The sequence below is a fragment of the Oncorhynchus mykiss genome, chromosome 20 (genome assembly GCF_057628025.1).
Source record: "Oncorhynchus mykiss isolate SJ-2025 chromosome 20, ASM5762802v1, whole genome shotgun sequence".
NCBI classification, from domain to species: domain Eukaryota; kingdom Metazoa; phylum Chordata; class Actinopteri; order Salmoniformes; family Salmonidae; genus Oncorhynchus; species Oncorhynchus mykiss.
In genome coordinates, this window is record NC_143041.1 from 5,589,497 (window position 1) to 5,610,142 (window position 20,646).

The following is a 20,646-nucleotide window of genomic DNA, read 5'->3' on the forward strand; positions in this document are numbered from 1 at the left end:
TTCGTAAAGTTCATAGAAACAGGTCAAACGATGTTTATATTCAATCCTCAGGTTGTTTTTTTAGCCTAAATTATCTCTATTTCAAACGGACAATAATGTCGTCAATATAAAAGGTAAACAGGAAATGCACATGCGCCTGAAAAAACTCTGTGTCACGTTAGGGTCCACTCATTCAGACTGGTCTCATTTATAAGAATACAAGCCTGAATCTAGTGGAAGGCATAGGAACTGCAAATAGAGTTCTAAGTCAATGGATACTGTAATGGCATTGAATAGAAAACTACAAAACCAAACAAAAACTACTTCCTGAATGGATTTTTGCCTGCTAAATCAGTTCTGTTATACTAACAGACACTATTTTAACAGTTTTGGAAAATTTAGAGTGTTTTCTATCCAAATCTACCAGTATATGTATATCATATCTTCTGGGCCCGAGTAGCATGCCATTTAATTTGGGCATGCTTTTCATCCAAAATTCAGAATGCTGCCCCTTACCCTAGAGAGGTTAAAAGAAGTAGCATTCCAGAATAATAATAAGAAGATTAAGTATGTCGATGATTTAAAGTGGGGATTCTTGCTTCGCAAGCCCCATTAATAATAACAAAAAGTAAAAAAGATGTTGTGCAATATATAAAGTGTGGCTGCTTTTGCAAGCCACTAATAATTACTTCCTAGTATGATGCTGCTGTCTTAAAAAACATAAATGTTTATTAATTTGATGAATTCAACTCTAGTGATCAATAGAACTGTTGGAAGTTTTATTTGATGTATGTCAGAGTAATGTTTCTAGATTTAAACTTGCGGTGGTTAACATAAGCGTTTATAAAATGTTCATACTGCTTATGGATGTGTTATAATTTCTTTATGTAGACTTCAAATAAAGGAATGTTCAATTCCTTGGTGTCGGCCCATAAGTGAACGCTATGAAAAACTCACCTGATCAGAATCATTGACCGTGATCTTCAGACCACGGATGATTTCTCCCTCTGGAGGGTGTTCGTACATGGTCATCTCAAACATGTTCTGCGGTCCATTCTCCCCATAGAAGGTGGGGGGGTGGTTGTTTAGGTCTACCACCCGGATAACGACCGTGGTGAACCCATAGTCCATAAGGTTCCCCTCAGGGCTGACCTCAGAGGCCTGGACAGAGAGAGATGATTATTAGACCCGTATCATACCATGAAGTCTGAACCTGGTTTGAACCCTTAACCAGTTGGACATAGGGGGTGCTATTTTAATTTTTGAATGAAAAACGTTCCCGTTTTAAACAAGATATTGTGTCACGAAAAGATGCTCGACTATGCATATAATTGACAGCTTTGGAAAGAAAACACTCTGACGTTTCCAAAACTGCAAAGATATTGTCTGTGAGTGCCACAGAACTGATGTTACAGGCGAAACCCAGATAAAAATCCAATCAGGAAGTGCCGCATTCTTTGAAACCGCCTCAAGCCAATGACTCCTTATATGGCTGTGAATGAGCTACGAATGAGCTTACGTTTTCCCCAAGCTGTCTACAGCATTGTGACGTCTTTTTAGGCATTTCCATTGGAGAATGGCCGTAAGGGACCATATTTGGCGAGTGGTCACATGGTGTCTCCCGGAGAAAATCTCACGTAAAATACTGAGGAAGCCATTTTCCAATCACTTCTTATGAGAAAACAATTGCCTTGACGGATATATTATCGAATATTTATGTTAAAAACACCTTGAGGATGGATCCTAAACAACGTTTGCCGTGTTTCTGTCGATAGCAAATTTTGAAAAAAGTTTGGCGTTATAGTTTAAGTATTTTTCGGTCGATTTCTCAGCCAAAACTGACGAACAAACGGGAGCTATTTCGCCTACAAAAATATTCTTTTTTGAAAAAAGGAACATTTGCTATCTAACTGGGAGTCTCCTGAGTGAAAGCATCTGCAGTTCTTCAAAGGTAAATTATTTAATTTGGTTGCTTTTCTTATTTTTGTGAAAATGTTGCCTGCTGCCAACAGAGCCTAGCATAGCATTATGCCATGCTAAACTTACACAAATGCTTGTCTAGCGTTGGCTGTAACGCATATTTTGAAAATCTGAGATGACAGTGTTGTTAACAAAAGGCTAAGCTTGTGTTTCAATATATTTATTTCATTTCATTTGCGATTTTCATGAATAGGAAAAGTTGCGTTTTGCTAATGCGTTTGAGGCTATGATTACGCTCCCGGATACGGGTTTGCTAGTCGCAAGAAGTTCAAAAGGCCTTAATAATCAAACCAGTTTTGTTTTTGAATAAAGACTGTCCAAACAGCAAGTTACAATTGACCAAATCAGATTTGTGTGTGTTCAGATTGTAGTCATTGTAGTCATATGTTGTGTACCAAGCTAAGGTGAATGGCCACAGCAGTAAACTATCTTGCTACAGTGGCATGCGAAACTATTCACCCCCTTGGCATTTTTCCTATTTTGTTGCCTTACACCCTGGAATTAAAATATATTTTTTGGGGGCTTGTATCATTTGATTTACACAACATGCCTACCACTTTGAAGACTTTGTTTTTACTGTGAAAAAAACAAGAAATAAGACGAAAAAACGGAAAACTTGAGTGTGCATAACTATTCACCCCCCTGTAGTCAAAACCTTGTAGAGCCACCTTTTGTAGCAATTACAGCTGCAAGTCTCTTGTGGTATGTCTCTATAAGCTTGATGCTGCCACCACCATGCTTATATATAAATCTCGGGGTGATGAGAGGTGTTTGGTTTTCCTTGATGAATTTTATTATTTAATTATTTAATGAATATATGCCCCCCGGGGAGTGACATGGTCTTCTTTAGGAAGGTGTTTGATTTAATTGCCACAGAAACATCTGGCACTCTTATCTGTGGAGGGGATTTTAACATGATTTTAAACTGAAAATTTGGACAGCACAAATCAAACTAGGAAAATTTGTCTGCTTGCTAAATAGTTCAATAGAATATTACAGGATTTAGGACTGCTTGATCTATGGCGCGACTTTCACGTCAGATAGGGAATATACCACATCATCTCTCAAGTTCAAGATTAAAGCACAGAAACTGCTGAAAAAACAGGAATCATTGGGAAGCTTAGAACAATATCATATTCATTTCACAGACCCTCTTAAATTATGTGAGATTCAAAAGTTATAACAGAAAATGTACCAGATTTACGGTGAAGAAGTAGAGAAAAAGCTCAGGTTTCTGAAACAACAATATTATGCAGCAGGCATAAAGGCAACAAAATGACTAGCACGGAGACTCAGAAAACAACAAACACAGAATACATTTGTCAAAATAAAAGACCCCAAATCAAAGAAGATTACATGCAAATTGGATGAAATACAGAATGCATTTGAATCATGGTACAAATATGTACAAGCAACCAGAGAAGGCAGACAATAGAGCATTTATTGAGCTCACTTGATATCCCCTCAGTTGGGACAAAGCAAAATTATTGACTTACTTCAGAAATAACCATTGAAGAAATTAATAATACAATATCTAATCTAAAAACAAACAAATCTCCAGGCACTGAAGGCTTCCTTTCAGAATTGTTCAAAGCCTTCAGAGAACATTCATGTTTGTTGCCCAATAATGTTTTTACCATGTTTTGTGCTGCTACCATGTTGTGTTGCTACCATGTTGTTGTCATGTTGTTTTCGTACCATGATGTGTTGTCATGTGTTGCTGCCTTGCTATGTTGTCGTCTTAGGTCTCTCCTTATGTAGTGTTGTCTCTCTTGTCGTGAGGTGTGTTTTGTCCTGTATTTATATTTAATCTCAGCCCCTCAGCCCCCTCAGGCCGTCATTGTAAAGAAGAATTTGTTCTTAACTGACTTGCCTAGTTAAATAAAATAACAACTACTAACATCTACTTCTGGCCTGTTTTAACTGGACTCTGCAGGACGGGGATCTTCCACCATTGTGGAAAGAAGCCATAATATCTGGAAATCCTAAAGAGGGTAAAGATAAGAAGGAATGCAGTTCCTATAGACCTATCACAATTCTTAACATGGGTGATAAACTGTATGCATCAATAATAGACAAAAGAATGGAGCAGATTATAGCATATTTGAATGACAAGGATAAAACTGGTTTAAAAACTTCTTAGGGATATAAGGCACTATTTTCACGTCCGGATGAAAAGCGTTCCCAAAGTAAACTGCCTGGTACTCAGGCCCAGATGCTAGGATATGCCTATAACTGGTAGATTTGGATAGAAAACACTCTAAAGTTTCTAAAACGGTGACAATTATGTCTGTGAGTATAACAGAACTGATTTGGCAGGCAGAACCCTGAGGACAAACCACCCAGGAAGCTCACTGTGTTTTCAATTGGTTTTCTATGGGAAGCACTATTTAATAGGAACCTGGTTGCAGTTCCTATGGCTTCCACTAGATTCCACTCCACTCAGCCCCTAGTTCCTGAGAAATGAGGAACTAAGGGCTGTTCTTTGTGAGTGTCAAGCCAAGTGGACTCTTCTGTTTGGTGCGTGTGAACTGGATTGCGCGTCATGTATTTATCCGGTATTGAACACAGTATATTCCTTCTTAAATTTGATCGATTATTTACGTTTTAGGATACCCAAGGTTGGATTAGGAACGTTGTTTGAAATGTTTGGACCAAGTCTACAGGTAACTCATTAGATACATTGTCGGATGATCTCTGCATGTGCGGTTCCCACCGTGAAGCTTGGAGGAGGAGGTGTGATGCTGTGGGGGTGCTTTGCTGGTGACACTCTCTGTAATTTATTTAGAATTCAAGGCATACTTAACCAGCATGGCTACCACAGCATTCTGTAGCGATACGCCATCCATCTGGTCTGTGATTAGTAGGACTATAATTTGTTTTTCAACAGGACAATGACCCAAAACATACCTCCAGGCTATGTAAGGGCTATTAGACCAAGGAGAGTGATAGAGTGCTGCATTAGATGACCTGGCCTCTATTATCATGCAACCTCAACCCAATTGAGATGGTTTGGGATGAGTTGGACAGCAGAGTAAAGGAAAAGCAACCAAAAAGCATATGTGGGAACTCCTTCAAGACTGTTGGAAAACCATTCCTGATGAAGCTGGTTGATGATGTTATCTTATTATTAAAGACCCAGGTTCAAGTGTACATCGATTGATGGATGTTTTACAAACATTTGGAACATATTCAGGGTATGTGGTTAATGTACACAAGACCCAAGCCCTACTGTCACGACTTCCGCCGAAGTTGGCTCCCCTGCCTGTTCGGGTGGTGCTCGGCGGTAGTCGTCACCGTCCTACTAGCCGCTACCGATCCCTTTTTCGTTTGTCTGTTGATTTTGTCTTATTAGTTTCACCTGTTTGTATTTTAGTTTAATTAGCTTCCCTATATGTAGTAGGTTGTCCCGCCCTTGTTTTGTGCGGGATTGTTTTTTGTTACTCTGTTGGATTGTGGTTTTCATGTGTGTATTCTCCGGACTGTTTGGTCCTGGTTTTGGTCTGTTCTGTTCTATGCAGGACTGCGTTTTTTGGCCGGAGAATAAAAATCACGATATACTGAACCCTGCTCTCTGCGCCTGATTCCAACCCACCACTCCTAGTATCCCGTGACACCTACTATATAATTAAACCCCACAGCAAGAGCTGAAGAGCAGGTATAACTTCCAGTGGACCTCTTCATCCATTAAATATCTTGGAGTAAATCTTCTAAAAGTTACACCCAAACTTGATGACAAGAATTACGTTTCCATCAACAAGAAAATATATGATGATCTGGACAGGTGGAATTCACTTCATTTGGAAGTGTCTGAATTACAGCTGTATCAACCCTCTAGGAAGAATTAAACTTGGTTAAACTTTTCTAGTGTGTCCGTTGAGTTATTTATCAAGGGCGGATCACTCTCATATCTTTTGGTCCTGCCCCGCAATTGAAGCTTACTGGGGAGAAATAAGATCTAACATTGGAAAAATAATGGGTTTTGACATAGAATAAGCATTCATTTGTAAGATGGCGCTGGAGCAGAAGGCAGATGTTTTACGTGACCCCAACCAATTGTGTTTTTAATTTTTTTATCTGCATTGTTTGTAACTTATTTTTACTATTTTTGTAGATAATGTTGCCGCTATCGTCTCTTATGACCGAAAATAACTTCGACATCAGGACTGCGATTACTCACCACAAACTAGCAGAATCCCTTTTCTTATTTCACAACTTTGACGAGCACGAGGAGGAGGATATATGGCTCCCTTGGGAACAGGCTCAGACCCCAGTGATCTGCGTGAAGAGGAGGCGGAGGAAGAGAGGCTGGAGAGCGGGCTGCCTTCAGAGAAGTCGGAGGCAATCGAATAAACCCCCACTCCTCTCAATTCTGCTAGCAAACATGCAATCTTTGAACAATAAAATGAACCAGTTATTGGGAAGATTATGACCATTTGGAGATTTAGAGATTAAAAACTGTAATATCGTGTGCGTCACAGAGTCATGGCAGAACGTCGACAATATCAAAATAATGCTGGCTGGTTATATGATGTACCGGCAGAATATAACAGCTGCGTCTGGTAAGATAAGGGGCGGCGGTCTAGGTATTTTTGTAAACAACAGCTGGTGCACAATTTCTAAGGAAGTCTCGAGCTATAGCTCGCCTGAGGTAGAATTTCTCATGATATGCTGCAGAACTCACTACATACCGAGAGAGTTTATCTATATTTTTCTATTTATTTACATACCACAACAGTCAGAGGCTGGCACTAAGATAGCATTGAATGAGCTGCATTCCGCCATAAGCAAACAAGAAAACGTTCACCCAGAGGTGGCGCTTCCATTAGCAGTGGACTTTAATGCAAGGAAACTTAAATCAGTTTTACCAAGTTTCTATCAGCATATTAAATGTGCAACCAGAGGGAATATAACTCTGGACCACCTACACTCCACACACAGAGACGCATACAAAGCTCTCCCTTGCCCTCCATTTGGCAAATCTGACCATAATTCCATCCTCCTGATTCCATGCTAGGCTACAGGACTGTTTTGCTAGCACAGACTGGAAAATGTTCCGGGATTCCTCCAATGGCATGAGGATTACACCACATCTGTCATTGGCTACATCAAAAAGTGCATTGATGATGTCATCCCCAACAGTGACCGTATGTACATACCCCAACCAGAAGCTATGAATTACAGGCAGCATCCGCACTGAGCTAAAGGCTAGAGCTGCTGCTTTCAAGGAGCGGGACTCTAATCTGAAGTTTATAAGAAATCCCGCTATGTCCTCCGATGAACAATCCAACAGCTAAAGTGTCAATACAGGACTAAGATCCAGTCAATACAGGACTAAGATTCACCTTTATTTAACCAGGTAGGCTAGTTGAGCACCAGTTCTTATTTCTAACTGCGACTTAGCCAAGATAAAGCAAAGCAGTGTGACACAGACAAAAACACACAGAGTTACACATGGAGTAAACAATAAACACAGCCAATAACACAAAAGTCAATGACACAGTAGAAAAAAGAAAAAGTATATATACAGTGTGTGCAAAAGGCATGAGGAGGTAGGTATTAAATAGGCCATAGGAGCGAATAATTACAATTTAGCAGATTAACACTGGAGTGATAAATGAGCAGATGATGATGTGCAAATAGAGGTACTGGTGTGCAAAAGAGCAGAAATGTAAATAAAATAAAAACAGTATGGGGATGAGGTATGTAGCTTGGGTGGGCTATTTACAGATGGACTATACAGCTGCAGTGATTGGTTAGCTGCTCAGATAGTTGATGTTTAAAGTTGGTGAGGGAAATTTAAGTCTCCAACTTCAGCGATTTTTGCAATTCGTTCCAGTCACTGGCAGCAGAGAACTGAAAGGAAAGGCGGCCAAATGAGGTGTTGGCTTTGGGGATGATCAGTGAGATATACCTGCTGGAACGTATGCTACGGGTGGGTGTTGTTATCGTGACCAGTGAACTGAGATAAGGCTGAGCTTTACCTAGCATAGACTTATAGATGACCTGGAGCCAGTGGGTCTGGCGACGAATATGTAGCGAGGGCCAGCCGACTAGAGCATACAGGTCGCAGTGGTGGGTGGTATAAGGTGATTTGGTAACAAAACGGATGGCACTGTGATAGACTGCATCCAGTTTGCTGAGTAGAGTGTTGGAAGCTATATTGTAGATGACATTGTCGAAATCGAGGATCAGTAGGATAGTCAGTTTTACGAGGGTAAGTTTGGCGGCGTGAGTGAAGAAGGCTTTGTTGCAAAATAGAAAGCCGATTCTAGATTTGATTTTGGATTGGAGATGTTTAATATGAGTCTGGAAGGAGAGTTTACAGTCTTGGCCAGACACCTAGGTATTTATAGTTGTCCACATATTCTAGGTCGTAACCATCCAGGGTGGTGATGCTAGTCGGGCGGGCGGGTGCGGGCAGTGAACGGTTGAAAAGCATGCATTTGGTTTTACTAGCGTTTAAGAGCAGTCTGAGGCCACGGAAGGAGTGCTGTATGGCATTGAAGCTTGTTTGGAGGTTAGTTAGCACAGTGTCCAAGGAAGGGCCAGAGGTATACCGAATGGTGTCGTCTGTGCAGAGGGGGATCAGGGAATCGCCCGCAGCAAGAGCGACATCATTGAGATATACAGAGAAAAGAGTTGGCCCAAGAATTGAACCCTGTGGTACCCCATAGAGACTGCCAGAGGCCCGGACAACATGCCCTCCGATTTGACACACTGAACTCTGTCTGCAAAGTAGTTGGTGAACCAGGCGAGAAAGTCATCAGAAAAACCAAGGCTATTGAGTCTGCCGATAAGAATACGGTGATTGACAGAGTTTTAAAACTTGGCCAGGTCGATGAAGACGGCTTCACAGTACTGTCTTTTATCGATGGCGGTTATGATATTGTTTAGTACCTTGAGCGTGGCTGAGGTGCACCCGTGAGCGGCTCGGAAGCACATCGGAGAAGGTACAGTGGGATTCGAAATGGTCAGTGATCTGTTTATTAAGTTGGCTTTTGAAGACTTTAGATAGGCAGGGCAGGATGGATATACTGTAGGTCTGTAACAGTTTGGGTCTAGGGTGTAACCCCCTTTGAAGAGGGGGATGACCGTGGCAGCTTCCCAATCTTTAGGGATCTCGGACGATACGAAAGAGGGGTTGAACAGGCTGGTAGTAGGGGTTGCAACAATTGCGGCAGATAGTTTTAGAGAGAGAGGGTCCAGATTGTCTAGCCCAGCTGATTTGTACTGGTCCAGGTTTTGCAGCTCTTTCAGAACATCTGCAGTCTGGAAATGGGTGAAGGGGAAGCTGGGGAGGCTTGGGCGAGTAGCTGCGGGGGGGCTGTTGGCGGGGATTGGAGTAGCCAGGAGGAAGGCATGGCCAGCCGTTGAGAAATGCTTATTGAAATTTTCGATTATCATGGATTTATTAGTGGTGACCGTGTTACCTAGCCTCAGTGCAGTGGGCAGCTGGGAGGAGGTGCTCTTGTTCTCCATGGTCTTTACAGTGTCCAATAACTTTTTGGAGTTGGAGCTACAGGATGTGAATTTCTGCTTGAAAAAGCTAGCCTTTGCTGCGTGTATTGGTTCCTGACTTCCCTGAACAGTTGCATACCGTGGGGACTATTCAATGCTATGGCAGCCCGCCACAGGATGTTTTCATGCTGGTCAAGGGCAGTCAGGTCCGGAGTGAACCAAGGGCTATATATGTTCTTAGTTCTGCATGTTTTGAATGGGGCATGCTTATCTAAGATGGTGAGGAAATTACTTTTAAAGAATGACCAGGCATCCTCGACTGACGGGATGAGGTCAATATCCTTCCAGGATACACGGGCCAGGTCATTTAGAAAGGCCTGCTCGCATAAGTGTTTTAGGGAGCGTTTGACAGTGATGAGGGGTGGTCGTTTGACCGCGGACCCATAGCGGATACAGGCAATGAGGCAGTGATCACTGAGATCCTGATTGAAAACCTCGGAGGTGTATTTGGAGGGCAAGTTGGCCAGCATAATGTCTATGAGGGTGCCCATGTTTACGGACTTAGGGTTGTACCTGGTGGGTTCCTTGATGATTTGTGTGAGATTGAGGGGATCTAGCTTAGATTGTAGGACTGCTGGGGTGTTAAGCATATCCCAGTTTAGGTCACCTAACAGAACAAATTCTGAACCTAGATGGGGGGCGATCAATTCACAAATGGTGTTCAGGGCACAGCTGGGAGCGGAGGGGGGTCGATAGCAGGCGGCAACAGTGAGAGTAATTTCTGGAGAGGTTAATTTTTAAAATTAGAAGTTCAAACTGTTTGGGTATAGACCTGGAAAGTATGACAGAACTTTGCAGGCTATCTCTACAGTATATTGCAACCCCTCCCCCTTTGGCAGTTCTATCTTGACGGAAAATGTTGTAGCTGGGTATGGAAATCTCAGAATTGTTGGTGGCCTTTAGACAGGTCAACCTTCACAAGTTCGCAGGGCAAGAAGGATTACCAGAACATGTACTGTGAGCATGCGCTGACCAACTAGCAAGTGTCTTCACTGACATTTTCAAACCTCTCCCTGTCCGAGTCTGTAATACAAACTTGTTTTAAGCAGACCACCATAGTGCCTGTGCCGAAGACCACTAAGGTAACCTGCCTAAATGACTACCGACCTGTAGCACTGACTTCTGTAGCCACGAAGTGCATAGAAAGGCTGGTCATGGCTCACATCAACACCATCATCCCAGATACCCAAGACCCACTCCAATTTGCATACCGCCCCAACAGATCACAGATGATGCAGTCTCTATTGCACTCCACACTGCCTTTTCCCACCTGGACAAAAGGAACACCTATGTGAGAATGCTATTCATTGACTACAGCTCAGCGTTCAACACCATAGTCTCAAAGCTCATCAAAAAGCTCCTGGACTTCGTGATGGGCCTCCCCCAAGAGGTAAGCGTAGGTAACAACACATCCGCCCAGCTGATCCTCAACACAGGGGCCCCTCAGGGGTGCGTGCTCAGCCCCCTCCTGTACTCCCTGTTCACTCATGACTGTACGGCCAGGCACGACTCCAACACCATCATTAAATTTGCCGTTGACACAACAGCGGTAGGCCTGATCACCGACAACAATGAGACAGCCTTTCGGGAGGAGGTCAGAGACCTGGCCGTATGGTGCCAGGACAACAACTTCTCCCGCAACGTGATCAAGACAAAGGAGATGATTGTGGAGTACAGGAAAAAGAGTACCGAGCACGCCCCCATTCTCATCGACGGGGCTGCAGTGGAGCAGGTTGAGAGCTTCAAGTTACTTGGTGTCCACATCACCATCAAAATAACATTGTCCAAGCACACCATGACAGTCGTGAAGCTGGCACAACAAAGCCTATTCCCCCTCAGGAGACTGAAAAGATTTGGCATGGGTCCTCAGATCCTCAAAAGGTTCTGCAGCTGCAACATTGATTGCATCACTGGTTGCATCACTGCCTGGAATGGCAACTGCTCAGCCTTGGCCCCAGTACATCACTGGGGCCAAGCTTCCTGCCATCCAGGACCTCTATACCAGGCGCTGTCAGAGAAAGGCCCTACAATTTGTCAAAGACTCCAGCCACCCTAGTCATAAACTGTTCTCTCTGCTACCACAGGGTAAGCAGTACCAGAGCGCCTAGTCTAGGTCCAAGAGGCTTCTAAACAGCTTCTACCCCAAGCCATAAGACTCCTGAACATCTAGTCAAATGGCTACCCAGACTATTTGCATTGCCCACCCTCCACCACTACCCTCTCCACACCACTGCCACGCTCTGTTGTCATCTATGCATTGTCTCTTTAATTAACTCTACCTACATGTACGTACTACCTCAACTAACCGGTGTCCCCGCACATTGACTCTGTACCGGCACCCCCTGTAGATATTGTTCCTTTTTACTGCTGCTCTTTAATTACTTGTTACTTTTTACATTTTTTGAAACTGCACTGTTGGTTTGGGGCTCCTAAGTAAGCATTTCACTGTAAGGTGAAGGTGCAAACCTGTTGTATTCGGCACATGTGACTACTAAAATGTTATTTGATTTTGGATTTCTTAGTATTTCGGTGAAATACCTGAAAACTTTTACAATAGAGACATACCTGTTGAAGGTCCTACGGCCAACTGTAAAAAGGCTATCACTAGGATATGGCGATAAAAACAACCACACACTGTACGTAAGAAGAGAGTCCAGGAACCCTGGGAAAAATTGTTTTATTAGATGAAAATTGTCTAATTCAAAGATGACGGTACTGTAACTATTCTAATGTACGTATGATGTTGTACCTGCCAGACCTTTTTTTATTTGTGTGTTCTTTAATAAAAATGAAGTTAAAAACTATATACTGTATATATATGTATGAGCATTAAGGCCTGCAGTGTGAACAAGGCTTTAGAGACCTGGCAATATGCTTCATATGTATTGAACAACTATTGTCACAAAGGCAACACGGTCTTAAATTAACATTAGTAGAATCAGTTTCTAACTTGTTACTGGATGTCATTGCATCTGAACACCGAACTTACAAAATCCTTTATGTTCTTCAGGAAAAGGTTAATTATTTGGAGAATGCATAGCATGCTTTTACTAGAGGAGCCAAGTTCACCTCAATTGTAACTTTCACACATAGAGTGATGGCCAAATATATTGGCACCCGTGCACTTGTCTTAAACATCATTATCAATGTTTGATTGTAGGTAGGGTGTTGTTTTCTTTGAAAGCTTAATTTGATCATTTGTAAACATTGGAAGACCTCCCTGCTGAAAGAGACACAAGTAAGCCCAATTGAACTTTGTAAAACCCCACCTAAACAAGCCTTAAGCCTGGGAAAGTGTTTTGTGGATAAATAAAATAAAAAAATGTAGCTATTTGGCATACATATCGCCGCTATGTTCACTGATGACCAGATGGTGAAAGGCACCACTCAAACATGGGCCAAAGTGCCAGTCGAAAGGTTTGAGTTTGAGTTTGAGTATTTATTTTTTTACAGGGACAGTGCACATTAATCAACGTTTCAGTGAAAGTGATGGTTTTAGCCAGCCGGCTAATTTTCAACCGCAGTCCCTGGGCAGGTTATTAAAAACAATTACAATATAGACAATAGCAACATAGGACAAGCAAGACATAGCATACAGACAGAGCAACATAGGACAAGCAAGATGTAGCATACAGACACAGCAACATAGAACAAAAAGCAGCATGACAAAATTCATAAAAGCAACAAAGTGTTTCCACACCTCACAAGCTACAGACAACAGACAACATGGAAAGCGGCAACACACAGCTAGGGACCATGTTCACAAATGTAGCCATGTCTTCAAGCATTTTGTGAAAGTGTGATACGTGGTGCAGTTATGTGTGTCTGATGGCAGTGTATTCCAGACATGGGAAGCTCTCAGAGAAAACGGATTTACTAAAGATGCTTTTCCTTAAGGGAAATATATGGTCATCTCTCTTGGCAGACCTTGTGGATCTGCTGCCATATGTTTGGGTGTTCTGTTTAACAAAAATACTGAGTGGAGGGGGAGCCAGGCCATTTAGGATCTTGAATACAAGACATGCGTCGGTGTATTGCACAAGATTTTCCCAACTCAAGAGCTCATGCTTTCTGAGGATGTAACAGTGATGATGGCTATTGGGCTTCCTATCAAGCACTTTGAGAGCCTGTTTGTAGACAGACTGAATAGGTCTTAATGTTGTACAGCAAGCTTGTGCCCAACTAGTCAAGCAGTATGTTAAGTGGGTGAGTATCAGATGTGAAATACAGTTTTGCTACCTCTGTAGTCAAACAATTTCGTATAAATCGGAAATTAGCTAGGTTGAATTTGGTTATTTGAATTACCTTTTTCACATTATTTTTAAAAGAGAGGTTGGAATCAAGTATGATGCCAAGGTACTTAAAATCAGATACCACCTCGCGCTTCTCCCCTGACACATAGACATCTGGCTCAGTAGCATGTTGCCCTCTTTGTGAAAAACATACAAACAGTTTTTTTCACATTGAGATGCAAACACTGAGTCACTGAGCCACTTTGTAACCTGGACCATTGCAGTAGTGAGTTCTTGTGCAGCTTGTTGTTTGCTCTTTGCATGCACATATATCACTGTATCATCTGCATACATTTGAACTTCATACCTAGTACAGACAGACGGCAGATCATTAATGTACAGGCTGAACAGGAGGGGCCACAGTATTGACCCATGGGGCACGCCCACATCATAGCTAAGAGTGGGCGACAGCTCAATGCTCACTCTGATACACTGAGTTCTGCCTTCAAGGTATGATTTCATCCATCTCAAGGCATCAGGAGAAAAGTTGAACTTGGACAATTTTGTGATGAGAATCTCATGGTTAACAGTATCAAAAGCCTTCCTTAGGTCCAGAAACACAGCCCCAACAATCCTCCTTTGTCCATCTTGGACTTCACATTTTCCAGAAGAAAGCAGTTGGCCGTTTCTGTGGAGTGTTTCGCTCTGAAGCCAAACTGCATTGAGTGTAATATGAAGGGGCTGTTGTTGAGGTGGGCAATCAGTTGTTCTGTTACACACTTTTCAACAACCTTTGACACCACAGGTAGTAAGTATACTAATGGGCCTGTAGTTACTCACATCAGCAGGGTCGCCTGATTTAAAGATGGCCGTTATTATGGCCGACTTCCATACCCTTGGAAGCACCCTGAGACCAATAGATGTGTTAGTGACCTTAGTAATGGGGCCAATGAGTGACTCTTGTAGTTTTTAAGAAACGTAGAGTCCAGCCCAAACACATCTTTGGATTTAGAGTTCTTTAGTGAGCTAATCACCTTGTTCACCTTGTTGACTCAGGATCCTCCCTTATCCTCCCTTATGATGAAGACAGGTTGAGCGTCATTCACTAGCACTGAGCCCAAGAAACCAGTGGAGGGGTTCTGTGTCAGTACCCTGACAGAGTCAATAAAGTAGGAATTGAAGGCTATTGCTATTTCGACTGCATCCTGTGTTAGATTGTTATTCACTATGATTTCTAGTCTTTTTGCAGTGTTACTATGGTCTTTCCCTGTTAACTTTTTTAGATTCTCCCGGATCAATTTAGAATTTCCCTTTGCTTCACCAATTATGTTAATAAAAAAGTTTGGTAACTGATGCCTACAAAAAATCTTTAGGGGCTTTAATATTGCAGATAGATGGTAAGTAATGTAATTGTCTGCCTCATTTCCAATCCTCCATATATTTTTTGGGGGTAAAAATATATACGTACAGTACCAGTCAAAAGTTTGGACACCTACTCATTCAAGGATTTTTCTTTATTTTTTACTATTTTCTACATTGTACAATAATATTGAAGACATCACAAGTATTAAATAATACATATGAAATCATGTAAAAACCAAAAAAGTGTAAAACACATAAAAATATGTTATATTTTTGAGATTCTTCAAAGTAGCCACCTTGATGACAGCTTTGCACACTCTTGGCATTCTCTCAACCAGCTTCACCTGGTATGCTTTTCCAGCCGTCTTGAAGGAGTTCCCACATATGCTGAGCACTTTTTAGCTGCTTGTCTTTCACTCTGCGGTCCAACTCATCCAAAACCATCTCAATTGGGTTGAGGTCGGGTGATTGTGGTGGCCAGGTCATCTGATGCAGCACTCTATCACTCTCCATGGTCAAATAGTCCTTACACACCCTGTAGGTATATTTTGGGTCATTGTCCTGTTGAAAAACAAATGATAGTAGGACTAAACGCAAACCAGATAGGATGGTGTTTCGCTGCAGAATGCTGTGGTAGCGATACTGTTAAGTGTGCCTTGAATTCTAAAAAAATCACAGACAGCGTCAGCAGCAAAACACCCCCACACCATCACACCTCATCCTCCATGCTTCACGGTGGGAACTGCACATGCGGAGATCATCCATTCACCTACTCTGCGTCTCACAAAGACATGGTGGTTGGAACCAAATCTCAAATTTGGATACATCAGACCAAAGGACAGATTTCCACCAGTCTTATGTCCATTGCTTGTGTTTCTTGTCCCAAGCAAGTCTCTTCTTATTATTGGTGTCCTTTAGTAGTGGTTTCTTTGCAGCAATTTGACCATGAATGCCTGATTCACGCAGTCTCCTCTGAACAGTTGATGTTGAGATGTGTTTGTTACCTGAACTCTGTGAGGCATTTATTTGGGCTGCAATATGAGCTGCAGATAACTCTAAGAAACTTATCCTCTGCAGCAGAGGTAACTCTGGGTCTTCCTTTCCTGTGGCAGTTTCGTCATAGCGCTTGATGGTTTTTGCGACTGCAATGAAATTTTACGCATTGACTGACCTTCATGTTTAAAAGTAATGATGGACTATCGTTTCCCTTTGCTTATTTGAGCTGTTCTTGCCATAATATGGATTTGTTCTTTTGTATCTTCTGTATACCTTCTCGATCTTGTCACAATACAACTGATTTGCTCAAACCCATAAAGAAGTAAAGAAATTCGACAAATTAACTTTAAGAACAAATTCTTATTTACAATGACGGCCTACTCCGGCCAAACCCGGACGACGCTGGGCAAATTGTACTCCGCCCTATGGGACTCCCAATCACAGCCTGGATACAACATTCTAAACAGTAATGCAATAGTTCATTGGATCACTTTGCATGTTCACTGCTGCCACCTAGTGGCCAAAATCTAAATTGCGCCTATAATCCTCAGTCATATAAAAAAAAATGTAGTACTATTTTATCCTTATTTTAACAGGTAAGTTGACTGAGAACACGTTCTCATATCTTCTTTGAGGTAGGGGGCAGTATTGAGTAGCTTGGATGAAAAACATGCCCAAATGAAGCTGCTTGCTACTCAGCCGTAAAAGCTAGAATGTGCATATACAGTGCCTTGCGAAAGTATTCGCCCCCCTTGAACTTTGCGACCTTTTGCCACATTTCAGGCTTCAAACATAAAGATATAAAACTGTATTTTTTTGTGAAGAATCAACAACAAGTGGGACACAATCATGAAGTGGAACGACATTTATTGGATATTTCAAACTTTTTTAACAAATCAAAAACTGAAAAATTGGGCGTGCAAAATTATTCAGCCCCCTTAAGTTAATACTTTGTAGCGCCACCTTTTGCTGCGATTACAGCTGTAAGTCGCTTGGGGTATGTCTCTATCAGTTTTGCACATCGAGAGACTGAATTTTTTCCCATTCCTCCTTGCAAAACAGCTCGAGCTCAGTGAGGTTGGATGGAGAGCATTTGTGAACAGCAGTTTTCAGTTCTTTCCACAGATTCTCGATTGGATTCAGGTCTGGACGTTGACTTGGCCGTTCTAACACCTGGATATGTTTATTTTTGAACCATTCCATTGTAGATTTTGCTTTATGTTTTGGATCATTGTCTTGTTGGAAGACAAATCTCCGTCCCAGTCTCAGGTCTTTTGCAGAATCCATCAGGTTTTCTTCCAGAATGGTCCTGTATTTGGCTCCATCCATCTTCCCATCAATTTTAACCATCTTCCCTGTCCCTGCTGAAGAAAAGCAGGCCCAAACCATGATGCTGCCACCACCATGTTTGACAGTGGGGATGGTGTGTTCAGGTTGATGAGCTGTGTTGCTTTTACGTCAAACATAACGTTTTGCATTGTTGCCAAAAAGTTCAATTTTGGTTTCATCTGACCAGAGCACCTTCTTCCACATGTTTGGTGTGTCTCCCAGGTGGCTTGTGGCAAACTTTAAACAACACTTTTTATGAATATCTTTAAGAAGTGGCTTTCTTCTTGCCACTCTTCCATAAAGGCCAGATTTGTGCAATATACGACTGATTGTTGTCCTATGGACAGAGTCTCCCACCTCAGCTGTAGATCTCTGCAGTTCATCCAGAGTGATCATGGGCCTCTTGGCTGCATCTCTGATCAGTCTTCTCCTTGTATGAGCTGAAAGTTTAGAGGGACGGCCAGGTCTTGGTAGATTTGCAGTGGTCTGATACTCCTTCCATTTCAATATTATCGCTTGCACAGTGCTCCTTGGGATGTTTAAAGCTTGGGAAATCTTTTTGTATCCAAATCCGGCTTTAAACTTCTTCACAACAGTATCTCGGACCTGCCTGGTGTGTTCCTTGTTCTTCATGATGCTCTCTGCGCTTTTAACGGACCTCTGAGACTATCACAGTGCAGGTGCATTTATACGGAGACTTGATTACACACAGGTGGATTGTATTTATCATCATTAGTCATTTAGGTCAACAATGGATCATTCAGAGATCCTCACTGAACTTCTGGAGAGAGTTTGCTGCACTGAAAGTAAAGGGGCTGAATAATTTTGCACGCCCAATTTTTCAGTTAATTTATTAAAAAAGTTTGAAATATCCAATAAATGTCGTTCCACTTCATGATTGTGTCCCACTTGTTGTTGATTCTTCACAAAAAAATACAGTTTTATATCTTTATGTTTGAAGCCTGAAATGTGGCAAAAGGTCGCAAAGTTCATGGGGGCCGAATATTCTCGCAAGGCACTGTATAATCCTGGGAGGGAAAACAACTGTCCATGTTACTAGCTACTGCGAGCGACACAGATTTACAGCTTCCCAGTGGCAAACACCTTAGGTTGGCAGGCAGCTCGATACAATACCGGTGGAGTATTCATTAATTCATTGGGTTTAGCGGCTCACAAGTAGTTTAACAGTCCATGGAGTGGATTATGTGTAAAATACAGCCTATCTGGAAAAAAAAACATTGTGCCGCTAAAAATATGGGTAATAACTTTTGAACTGCTAGATACAGAACATTTTCTCTGTAGTAATGGTGAAAACACAGCGTCACGAATCTGCACTCAGTTTATTCTCTATGGCACTCAGAGGCTGCGGTGTACCTAAAAGCCCATCATCACAACAAATATTATCTGGGTGATTTTCTTCTAGGTCGCACAGCAAGACATTTACGAGCAATTTAGAGCAGACCAAAATGGCTTGCATCAACTTGAGCTAGCTAGCTGGATAGCTAGCGAACTTAAGCCAGCTAGCTACCTTGGTTAGCTAAGAAAATATGGAGTAATTCAACATTGTCTAGCAAAAAACATACTTATAAACAAGTCAAGATTCCTACCCAGCAGATGTTGAAAATATTATTCCATTTCACAGCCGCTTCAAGAAAATATTTACTAAAATAGTCTGAGCTTCATATGTCTCACCTGACAGCATGACGTTCGTGCCTGAAACTGATCATTTGAATCTACAGTAGGCATAAGCTATTACCGTAAAGAAATAGTATGTTAGAGTAATTTTTACAGGAGGCTTCCAATTACAGTTAATAACAGTTTTTTTCAGCATTTTACCCATAATTCAATGCTACACATTAACTGTACTGTGCATTCTACAGTGTTTTACTGTTAAGATTACACAAAAGTATTACAGTGACGATGAACACATTCCACAACAAACAACTCCTACTGGAGCAGGATATTGTAGCCTACAGTTCTGTCTTATTGTGTGGCTACATAAACCTACCTTGACTTTCATGTTGAAAATTTCCCTCTTCAGGTAGATAGGGTAAGTCAGCAGACTGATCACACCACTTGTTTTGTTGATGCTAAAAACACCATCTGTACCTGCATAGGACAGAGGAGAGATTTCACAGTACGGTAGGAACATGTCATAGGGAGTAGGGATGTACTATAATATGTACACTCGTAGCACTTTCTTTTCTAAGTAAACTCAGCAAAAAAAATAAACATCCTCTCACTGTCAACTGCGTTTATTTTTAGCAAACTTAACATGTGTAAATATTTGTATGAACATAACAAGATTCAACAACTGAGACATAAACTGAACAAGTTCCACAGACATGTGACTAACAGACATAGAATAATGTGTCCCTGACAAAGGGGGGGGTCAAAATCAAAAGTAACAGGTAGTATCTGGTGTGGCCACCAGCTGCATTAAGTACTACAGTGCATCTCCTCCTCAAGGACTGCACCAGATTTGCCAGTTCTTGCTGTGAGATGTTGCCCCACTCTTCCACCAAGGCACCTGCAAGTTCCCGGACATTTCTTGGGGGAATGGCCCTAGCCCTCACCCTCTGATCCAACAGGTCCCAGACATGCTCAATAGGATTGAGATCCGGGAATTCGCTGGCCATGGCAGAACACTGACATTCCTGTCTTGCAGGAAATCATGCATAGAACGAGCAGTATGGCTGGTGGCATTGTCATGCTGGAGGGTCATGTCAAGAAGAGCCTGTAGGAAGGGTACCACATGAGGGAGGAGGATGTCTTCCCTGTAATGCACAGCGTTGAGATTGCCTGCAATGACAACAAGCTCAGTCCGATGATGCTGTGACACACCGCCCCAGACGATGACGGACCCTCCACCTCCAAATTGATCCTGCTCCAGAGTACAGTCCTCGGCGTAACACTCATTCCTTCAATGATAAACGCAAATCTGACCATCACCCCTGGTGAGACAAAACCGTGTCTCGTCAGTGAAGAGCACTTTTTGCCAGTCCTGTCTGGTCCAGCGACGGTTGGATGTTGCCGGTGATGTCTGGCGAGGATTCAAATAAATAAAAAACTGAAAAGTGGTGCGTGCATATGTATTCACCCACTTTGCTATGAAGCCACTAAATAAGATCTGGTGCAACCAATTACCATCAGAAGTCACATAAGTTAGATTGCACACAGGTGGACTTTATTTAGTGTCACATGATCTGTCACATTATCTCAGTGTATATATACACACCTGTTCTGA

At 42.0% G+C, this 20,646-nt stretch overlaps 1 protein-coding gene across 1 annotated transcript in view; it reads right to left on the minus strand.

Moving 5' to 3' along the window:
• The window catches only part of LOC110498829 (cadherin-related family member 1a), a 129,611-nt gene that overhangs the window by 74,284 nt on the left and 34,681 nt on the right, over positions 1-20,646 (minus strand). The window contains exons 10-11 of the mRNA XM_090212039.1: positions 19,408-19,508; positions 937-1,140 (exon numbers count right to left, since the gene is read on the minus strand). Of these exons, the coding sequence (XP_090068165.1) occupies positions 937-1,140; positions 19,408-19,508 (305 nt within the window). The remainder of the gene's footprint in view (positions 1-936; positions 1,141-19,407; positions 19,509-20,646) is intronic.